We start from the raw sequence: 10618 nt of genomic DNA on the forward strand, positions 1-10618 counted from the left end.
CTTGCCCATCAGATTCAAAGCCCATGAGAGTCATCACCATGAGCATCTTTAAGGGCAGAAGCTTGGTTTAGAGACGTCCTGTGACATTGAGCAGGTTGGGATCACACTGCTAGTGATGATTCCTAGCTGAAAACTACTGAGCCTTTCTGCTCCTCAGCATCCTCATCTATAAAATGGGACTCAGAAGAGTATCTATCCCATAGGGTTGTCACAAGGACTAAATGGTAGTGGTCCTGGCAGATTGCCCGGCAGAAAGATCTCCACTCTTTAGCTGTCGGTCGTCAGCCGTAGGGATCACACAGTTCCTGATAACACCAGCAGAGTAACGACTGTGTGGCTGGCTTTAACTGCAGCTGTCCGTGCATTGCTCATTTTCTCTCGCCCTCCATTCTGGCTGCTAAGGGCTTCATCTGTTGGGGAGGACTCAGAACTCGGGAGGCAGGTGAGGAGCTCTGACCAGGAACCCACAAAGTAGCTACTCTCCCCAGTTTTGCTGAGGGATCCTGGAAGAGAGAAGGCCCGGGAGCGAGGGGTCCAGGGGCTGTGCCAGGTGTGGTCAGGGTTGGGGGTCAGCGCGTGGACACATCCTGGGCCCAGGCGAGGGGAAAGAAAGGGCGAGACTGGACCCGGGGACAAGGAGCCCACAGAAGACGGAATCAGGCAGCAGGCTCCCCTCCCCTCTTAGGCCCGAGGGCCAGGTGGGCTTGGCCACAAGCACCAAGCCTGGTTCTGGCCAGGGCACAGCAACCCAAGGCAGAGGTGTCCAGAGCCTGGCTGAGACTGAGCCCAGCGGGAGGTTCCAGAGTTTAGGTTCCGGGCACAGGCAGCTATGGGGAGTGCAGTCAGGCAGATTGGGGCAGAGAGGTACAAAGGAAGTGTCCAGTCTAAGAAAGATAGTTTATTGCTGTCTGGAGACCTCAGGGCCTCAGATCAAAAAGCCCACAGGCTCCCTGGAAGCCACCAGGTGGTCACTGGCACCTTCTAAAGGATGAGCAGGGCAGATCCTGGCACGTGGCTCCTCAGTGCAGAGAAGCCAGGCTGCACCCACAGACCTCTGAAAGGGGCCCCACCTCTGCGGGGGGAGGCCTAGGCTTGATTGGGGTTGGTGACCTTGCCCCAGAAGAGGATGTTCTCCGTATCTTTGTGGTGTATGCAGAACAGAAAGGGTCTGTTGAAACGAACAGTGACCAGTGGGCCGATCTTTGCGGAAAAAAAAACAAATTTACTTCCCGTGGCGGCAGCGGCTTCTGTGCCCAACTCGGTCACATCGAGCAGGGTCTTGTGGACTATCTGCGGGAAGATCCGGTGGGCGAGGGGTGAGCAGCCTGCCTGGGAGCCCCAAGGTGACTGACATTCATGCAGCCTCCACCCCGGCCTGTCACCGATCGCTTCGTTCGTCCTGGCAACCCTGTCAGGGGTCCTGCGTGGTTCCCACACACAGAGGTACAAACCGAGACTCTGAGGCTCCGAGACATCTGCCCAGGATCACGGAGATGGAGAGGAGGGGCACCCTGATCTGGAGGCCTCTCTGATGAGTCCAGACACTGTGCTGTCCCCCCACCAAACACTCGCTATTGCAGGGGAAGGGGCCGGGGCAACCCAGGCGATTGTCCTGCAAGCGACTTTCTGGCAGCTTCTCCACCTCGAAGCAGCTGCTGCAGGTGCCCCACAGGTCCAAAGGGCCCCACTGCCCTCAGCTCTACTCCTGCCCCATCCGAAATGTCCTCGAGGCCCAGGCTGCTGTGCAAAGATGCGGCTTCACATCTGAGGACCACATAGGCCCCTCTGCACGCCCCCCATCTTTGCCATTACCGTGCCCTTTGGAAGGTGGGGTGCAGAGGAGAGCGGAGGGCTGCTCAGACAACTGCTTCACTCCGAGGACCTTGTTTCTGGGCGCGCAGTGCAAGGAGCCCTGTATGCTCCTCTCACACCCATCACTACTGCCCGACGGCTGTCACTACTTGGTGCCTCTCCCCTACTCTGCCGGGCACTGCACACTGGCCAAGAACTATCACCCCCTTTTATAGAAAAACCGAGGGGGTCCAGCACTTTAATTATTGGCTGCTGTAGACAATAAAAGATAGAGCATGGGGTGGGGTCCATCCCTGATTCCAGCACAGGCTCTTCCCCACGAGTAGTTTCTGTGTCACAGGATATTGCAGGGGAGGGGGGCAGACCAGCCTCCAACATGCTTACCACTCAGCTCTCCTGGGCTTGGGGCAGAACCACGAGGGGGACAGGGTACTGAGCAATGCAGTTATTCATGCAAACTCAAGGTTCCCCAAATGTCTGCCTCCCCTTTACCATTCAGGCTTGGATACAGAGGATGAATTATCCAAAGTTGAAACGCTCACCTGGGAAACTGCCAGGTTCTTGTGCCCTGTGACTCTCGACAGGTCGGCCTGGTTGGTGAAGACTTCTCTCACGCCCAGCTGGGGAAGGACATCTTCCAGATTATAGCTGCTGGAGATGGAAAACTTTGGCAGGTAGAGGTTGTCTATCCTCCTAGGAAATGAGAAACATGACTTTGAACACCTGCTTGACTCACTGCTCACTTTCTCCCACCTCACAGCATGGCCTTCCTTGGTTTCCTTTCTAACCATCCCCTTCTTGCTGGAAGTAAGTACTCCTTTCCCCAGTTTCTTGACCTCTTGTGCTTACTCTTAATCCTGTGGATAATGTGAATAATCCATTCACATGGGCAAGTGCCTACGTGTGCCAGTACGGGGGTCGTGGCGGTGCCAGTACCTGCCCTGCTCCTCCCCTGCAAGCCTGCAGTGCAGCAGGAAACACCCTGTCTCTGACGGGGATTCCACAGCGTGCTCCACAGGCACCAGGAAGGCTTCCATCAAGCCTGAGTCCAGAGGGAGGGGAAGGAGCTAGCTGGGTGAAGAGCAGAACAGGAGGCACATAGATGAACCTGCAGGAAGGCTCGAGAAGAAAGAGGGGCTGCTCCACAGAGCGGAGGGAAGGCGTAGTGTCCAAGCAGGGGCTGGACACGGAGGGATCGCATTCAAAGGGTCTCGGGGAATCCTGAAACAAGCAATTGAAGGTCCCCTTCTTGGTGTCTGGTGAGCTCCTTGAGGGCAGGGGCTTCTCCTGCTCCCGAGCAGAGCTGCTGGTGCATTCTTGGAGCACAAGCAGGGGCAGCTATCAGCGACCACCTGCCAGCTTCCGTCTCCCTCTGTTTATATCCCTCAGACTCTTGTCACTGGTTTTACAGCTGCCAGCTACGGGGAGGCTGTGTCTCCCAATAAACCTTGAGTCCCATGAGCAGGGGAGATATCTCTTTCTCTCCACATTCATTCACTCTCCCATCCATCCATTCACTTAACAAATATTGATTGAGCACCCACCGTGGGCTAGGAACACGCAGAGGCGTATTTCCTCTGTGCTTTGTAAATCAAAGGTGTGTGATGGCGAGTCTACCCGATTATAGATAGTCACCAAGCCCCTGCCAGGTGGAAGCTACCTGCTGTTAAAGGAAGGACGCATTGCGGGTGGAGAACAGGGATGGGAGAGCCGGGTCCCTGTGTGCTGGGGCTTCCTGGGATCTGACCCACAGTTGTCTCCTTATGTCCCCATCACAGGGACAGAGCCCAGAACTGCCTCCCAGTGTCTCCACCCTCAAGGACCGGGCCAGAACTCCCGGTGCCTTGCTTGTTCCCCTTGACATCAGTCTTCTGGATGCCATGTCCTAGCCTATCTCTACCCTCAGGTTCATCTGAAACTTGACGACTCCTCACACTTCTTGCCTGGATCGCTGCACAGGGCTCCTAGCTGGCTTCCTGCCTCCATGCCTGTCCTCTGTGCTCTATTCTCCACTCAGCCTCCTGGGGTGTATTTAAAACAATACTCTGATCATTCACCCTTTGGCCCAAGATCTAGTGATGACTCCACACTTCACTTAGAGGAGGAAGAGTCAAGATTTCTCCAAAGGTCTGCATGGCCCTCCTCAATCTGTGCCATCCCGTGGAGCCCCCTGACTTCTGACTCTCACCCTGCTGTAGCCTCTTTTGTCTCACTAACCCTCCAGGCTTTGCATAGAGGCTTTGCACTGGCTGTTCCCTCTGCCAGGAATGCTTTTCCCCAACATACCCACAGGCCTCAACCCCTCACCTCTACCATATTGATGCTCAGATGTCACCTAATGGCAATCCTATTTAAAATCACCAACTAGGGGATCCCTGGGTGGTTCAGCGGTTTGGCGCCAGCCTTTGGCCCAGGGCGCGATCCTGGAGTCCCGGGATCAAGTCCCGCGTCAGGCTCCCGGCATGGAGCCTGCTTCTCCCTCCTCCTGTGTCTCTGCCTCTCTCTCTCTTTCTATGTCTATCATAAATAAATAAATAAATCTTAAAAAAATAAAATAAAATCACCAACTACCTCCTTGTTGGTCCAGTTTTCCTAATCACTTTACCCTGCTCTATCATCCACCGCCTCATCCGCATTTCCTAACGTCCGACATACTAAATCATTTCCCTGTTTGTCATATTTATTTACTTTCTCATTTCCTGAGTACAAAGAAGGCTCCACGAGGGCAGGAGATTTGTGTTTTACTTGCTGACCTACCCTTGGGGTCTAAATCAGTGCCTGGCACCTACTAGGCTCCCCATTAACCTATGTGACCTGTGCCAAAATGGGTGAAAGGATAAATGAATGAATGTAAGAGCCGGCGCATGAACCTCTGAGCAGAGCTGCTTAGAGCCTGTCTTGCTTTGGCCTTCACCTGATGGCAGGCCCATCTGTCCCCTCTGCCTCCGAGAGGTTGAGACAAGCATGCTGGCTGTTGAGGTTTCCCCGGGACCTGAGCATTTTGCAGTCAGAGGCAGCCTCTGCCCCTGTCCCGTCCCAGGTCCTCATGTCTCATAGAGGAGATACCTTCAGGCCCAAAGCCCCCCGGGGCAGCAAAGGGCAGGGTAAACCCAAGCTCCACCTGTGCCAGGGTGGCTTCCCCCAGCACTGCAGCCCCGGCCTCGGCCATCAGGGAGGCCCTGGGTGCTGGGGGGCATGGGGAGTCCGGGGAGGGGGTGGGAGTGGCTGAGGAGGAAGCAGACCGGCCGCACCCTGGGGTCATCACCTCATCTGCAGGGAGTGTGTCCACCTCCTCAGCGTCTCTGGAGCAGCATGGCCTCCACTGCCTCCATTCTGCCCTCGTCGGGGAGGACGAAGAGTGCACTGTCGTTGCTGGTGTACTGGAGCTCCACTACTGTGCAGGACAGCGCATCGTCCCGGAAGTAAGGCACCCACACGTCCTCAAGGTTCATCATGGGCACTTTCACCGACCTGCTCTTGCTCACTTGGAACTTGGACTTGAAAGTATCTCGGGGGTCAAAGGGTGTCTTCCACTTGCCTGGAGGTCAGAGGAGTCTGTGAACACAAGGGCTGCCCTGCCTCCACCCCTTCTCTGCCTGGGGTCCCCTGAATGATGGAGACACTCAGCAGAGCACCGGCCACGCCACTGGCCCTGCCTTGGTTTGCAGGAATGCATTGGCCAGTGGGTGGCAGCCGGGGGTGGGGGTGAGCCCCCCAGATCTGGTCGGGACACGGCTATGAGACAAAGACTGGGTTAGCTGTGATACATGAGAGAGCGACAGGAATCTGGGAATAGTGGATGCAGGAGAGAGGTGGGTCTGGGAGAGATGGGGGAGGGGCCTGGGAGCACTGTGGGTGGCTGCAGCAGGGCAAGGAATGCCGAATCCCTGACCCCCTAAAGGAGACAATGCTAGTAATCGATTGCATGCCCACGTAGGCCTTGTCGTGCAGGCTGGAGGGAGGTCCACGGAGAACAGAGGCGCAGGAGGACTGGAGCCCTCAGTGGGGTGAGTGGGAGCTCCTGGGGGAACCAGAGCCTGGGGACTTGCTGGGAAAGGTGCAGCCACCCACCCCAAACCCCCTGCCTGTGTCCCACCATTCGAGGCAGGAGAGGAGGGGAAGGCCCGGCTGGGTTGATGTGTCCCTGGGGAGGAGAATATGGAGGAGAAAATCCTAGGACAGGCACAGTGGTAGGAGGGGAAAATCAGGAGACACAAGAGGCAAACAGCATATCAGGTCTGGATTAGTTTTACAGAGAAATCTGGTTCCGTGTCTTCACCTGCAGCCAGAAACACAGGCCCCAGACCTCAGCCAGAACCTCTAGTGTAGGTTTGTGTGTCTCCATGCAGCTCCTATCTCTCAGGCACCTCGCCACCCCCTGACTCCATGATGCTTCTTTGTTTTTTTGTTCCCACTAGGACTGCGGCTCCACGGCTCCACGGGCTGACTCTTCCTGTTTGCTCTCCGCCTCTTAGGAACGCACGTGCTGAGGAGGTTAGTGTTGCGTTCTTATCCAAGGGATCGGGCTTTGGGCCAGCCAGAGCCTGGGAAGGGGTCTTGTCTTGGATGGTGCCCCCTCAAAGACACTTCCCCGGATGGTGACCTTTGCCGGCACCACCCTCAAGATTACAGGGGAGCCTGGTTGCAAAGCCCTGGGATGGCCGGGCTCCTTGAATGCTGTGTCCCCGTGCAGATGGCCCCCAGCCTTGCTGGGACCTCCCAGACCAGAGTCCCTGATCAGGACGGAGCCCAGGTCAGAATGGCCCCGGTGGGCACAGGCAAAGGGCTTCCTGAGCGTCCCCAAAGGTGTCTCTGCAGGGAGGAAGCCGAAGTTCCCGCCCACCCTGGAGCAATTTGAAGGGACAGCTCCTTCCTTCTGGGAGCCAGGCACGTTTGAGTTGGAGTAAAAAGTGCTGCTCTGGGGATCCCTGGGTGGCGCAACGGTTTGGCGCCTGCCTTTGGCCCAGGGCGCGATCCTGGAGACCCGGGATCGAATCCCACATCAGGCTCCCGGTGCATGGAGCCTGCTTCTTCCTCAGCCTGTGTCTCTGCCTCTCTCTCTCTCTCTCTGTGACTATCATAAAAAAAAAAAAAAAAAAAAAAAAAAGTGCTGCTCTGACTCAGACAAAGGGTTGCCGGGCAACTTTGCAGTTACTCCCTACAGAGCCGAAGCATCACTTGGAAAACCCTACAAGAAGTCAGTGTGACTCCTAACTCTGGGAAACGAACTAGGGATGGTGGAAGGGGAGGTGGGCGGGGGGTGAGGGGTGGGGGTGACCGGGTGACGGGCACTGAGGTGGGCACTTGACGGGATGAGCACTGGGTGTTATTCTATATGTTGGCAAATTGAACACCAATAAAAAATAAATTTATTAAAAAAAAATAAGAACTCCATGTGTACAGGCAGGGGGTGTCCCGGGAACGTGGTGCCTCCTCTCCTGCCCGCTCCCCAGACCAAGGGCACCTGCTCTGTGGCAGTTTCCCTAATCCCACGGTTTGCTACACAGGCCAGAAATGGTCCCGAAGGCTCAGAACTAAAACCCTATTTCCTGGGTGTTATTCTATATGTTGGCAAATTGAACACCAATAAAAATAAATTTATAAAAAAAATAAAATAAAATGAAATGAAATAAATAAAATAAAATAAAAATAAATAAAATAAAAATAAATAAAATAAAATAAAATAAAATAAATAAAATGAAACCCTGTTTCCCTCCAAACCCCAAGCCAGGGACCCACCTTTAAGGAAGATGTAATTCACCAGGACCACTGCCGTGTGTAGGTCAAGGTCCTTGACCAAATCCACAATTTTCCCCTGCGTCCTATTCTTCACATAGTCGTTGATGAGCTTCTCGGCGGCAGCAGAGTCCTGGAAGTTGGTGGAGAAGGCCTCCGAGGCGTACAGCGCCCTGGCATCTTCCACGAACGTCTCCAGCAGCTTCAGCTGCTCCCCCACAAACATGGCATTGCCCACGCTCAGCTGCAGCTCGCTGCTGGGCTGGTGGAGGGCCCGCAGCAGGTGCTGGAAGCCCCGGTGGATCTCCCTGTCGGGGATCTCCGTGAGGTTGAACTTGAGGCCTTCGAGGATCTCCGTCAGGGTGGTGCCTTGGGCCCCCAGGGATAAGAAGGCCAAGGCGATGGAGATGCTCATCGGGGAGAAGATGACATTCTTGTCGGGGCTCTTCGAAGCCAACTCCTTGTAGAGGCTGAGGGTGAAGTCGGTGTTGCTGGAGGCTAATCGGAGGCTGTTCTCAGACGTCTCATTGGGTAGATCCTCCTGGGCGACGTTCTCCGGGTCACGCATGCCCTCCGGGAGGCAGTGGACAGTGGGACAGAGCCCAGCCACCAGGAGCCCCAGAGCCAAGAGGGGTGACATGCCCTCTGTCCTCTGCTCTGGAAGGCAAAGCTCCTTTAAGTGTTGGGGGGCCCGATGGTGCCCCGAGTGCCTCCCACTGCCACCCCCTCCCTCCCAGTGTGGCCTGTGCTCCAGTCTCTGCCTCTGTTAGCCTTGCGACTTTCCAGGGGAAGGCACTCTCCCGGGCACCCAACATACAAGACCACATCACACTGGACGTAATTGTTGTCATTTTCCCCGCTGGCGACAAACTAGGCACCGAGAGATGAAGGGGCTCACCCGCAGTCACACAGCCAGTGGCGGGAGGAGCAGGGGCAGGACACCCCTTGGCCTGGCTCCTGGCTACCCGGTGGGGGGAACGCAGTGTGGGCCTCGGGGCTGCGCAGACCTGGACTAGGATTTCATTGTGGCTGCTTGCCCTTGCTGCGTGGTGACAGGCAAGGGGCTGAACCTCTCTGAGCCTCAATCCCCATCTCAGTACAACATGCTGAGCAGCTCACGGGCAAGAAACCATGAAGGTGTCAGGCTCCTAACAGGGTTCCAGAGGCCTATCTCCTCCCACAGGGCACCCCTTCCCTGAAACTCCCAGCCACGCCGGAGCTGCGATTCCACAGGGAGAGGGGACGGAGCTGTGGCAGGAGCCTTCAGAGCCAGGGACTGCAGCCAACATGATTATTTACTTACCTTCAGCCTCTGCCCACTCAGGCCCAGAGTTCAGAGGAGAAAAGCAGAGCTGCAGAGGTGGGGAGGGGAGGGAAGGTGTGAGAGGGGAAGTAGGGGAAGGGGAGAGGGCAAGGGACAGAGTTGAACTGATTTCCATCAAGAAGCCACTAGAGACACCTTCAGATCAGCCAAGGGGCAGCAGTAGTTCAATTGCCTCAACTCTGTTTACTCTTGGGCTAATGCAACCATTTCTTTGGACGAGTTAAACATCCTGCCCACCACCTGCACCCCCACCCCCCCACCACCAGCCTTGAATTATTTCTGGAGAAAAAGAACTCTGTTTGGGCAAGTTGGCAGGCTGGCTCTGTTTCTGAGCAGTTGCTGGACAGACACTGCCGGCCTGTCTCCCTGGCCAAGGCCCCCGGAGGGGCGAGGGGAGAGGAGCCACCCGCCAGGCCCCCTTGGAGACCCCATGTGCTCTGCCTGGAGGGACCCCCTGCAACATTCCGTCTGCACCACGGAGTGAGAGCTGTGCCGGGTGCCAGACAAGGGGAGGCACCTCGGGTGTGTTGCGGTCCGGAGGGTCCTGCGTATGGGGGCACCCAGCTGGCTAAAGTCAGAATCCACAGGTGTTGGAGGCAGGAACAGCCAAAGAAGCCCTCGTGGTATGTCCACCCCTTTGCAGGTGTGAAAACTCAGACCCAGAGGGGAAGACTTGTCTTCAGAGGGCATGGCCTCCGGGGCCAGCCCCAGAACTGTCCCCTGCACCCTGGCACACCTCCGCCTGGCTCCCTCCCGCCTCCCAGGCTCCAGGCCAGGGCCTAGAACCACCCTAGAAAGATGGGTTCCTCTGCCCCCAGGACGCACCCACTGCCTCTTGGATTACCTGCCTCTACAGCTGGACGTACTCAGTGGATTCCAAAGCCACCGCCTGCCCGGAGTGCTGGATTTTCACGGGTGCTGACACCTATTTATCCGTGCGAAGAACTCCTCCCCTTGCTTGGGAAATGTTGGCAGGGACGCCCAAGTGTTCTGTTTTTAGACTGGAATGGGCGATCATTTCTGGTAACATGAATTCATTAGATCTAGTGGAATAATCCAGTTACCAGGACAGCCCTTCATTTGTTTCTTAAAAAAAGGAAAACCCCCAAAACAAGTTTCCCTTTTCATTTGTATCTTTTGTTTATGAAATATTCATTAAGGAACATGTGAAAACCCAGAAAATATACAGAAGGACATTGGAAAGTACTTGCCCGAATCTCACCCCCCAGCTGATGTTTTGTTGTGATTTCTTTTAAAAATCACTTTCTTTGATGCGAATCTTCATACACAAACTCAGATATATGTATATTTTTATATAAATTTATTTTTCACTGGTGTTCAATTTGCCAACATCTAGAATAACACCCAGTGCTCATCCCATCAAGTGCCCCCCTCAGTGCCCGTCACCCAGTCACCCCCACCCCCTGCCCTCCTCCCCTCAGATATATTTTAAAAATGCAACGCTCTATTTGCCTGTAGATTGATTTGTATGTTGAAGCACCCCTCCCTCATTCCCAGGTTGGGGGTGTCAGTCGGGGGCCTCTGGTCTCTGGCACCATCCATCCTGGGTGGCCTCCTCTTCACCCCAGGGCCCTTCTACTCTTGATTCCCGCTAAGAGCTGTGGTGACCTCGAGGTCTCCTCCGATCTCTCTTGCATGCCAGGTCTTTCTTGGGCTCCTGAGAACACCTTCCCCTTGACCCCTCATGTCACGACCCTCCATCCATGACAACCTCTGACAGACTAG

At 55.5% G+C, this 10618-nt stretch overlaps 1 protein-coding gene across 1 annotated transcript; it reads right to left on the bottom strand.

Annotated features, from left to right (window-relative positions):
* Positions 1-883: 883 nt before the first annotated feature.
* LOC121493783 (alpha-1-antichymotrypsin-like) lies at positions 884-9799 on the bottom strand. Its single transcript, XM_041760032.1, is given in 7 exon segments — positions 884-1290; positions 2355-2505; positions 5078-5120; positions 5123-5350; positions 7552-8205; positions 8852-8900; positions 9717-9799. Coding segments are annotated over 5 exon segments (1263 nt in total). The 5' UTR covers positions 8189-8205; positions 8852-8900; positions 9717-9799; the 3' UTR covers positions 884-1086.
* Between the last annotated feature and the right edge of the window lie 819 nt (positions 9800-10618).

The sequence above is a fragment of the Vulpes lagopus genome, chromosome 6 (genome assembly GCF_018345385.1).
Source record: "Vulpes lagopus strain Blue_001 chromosome 6, ASM1834538v1, whole genome shotgun sequence".
NCBI lineage: Eukaryota > Metazoa > Chordata > Mammalia > Carnivora > Canidae > Vulpes > Vulpes lagopus.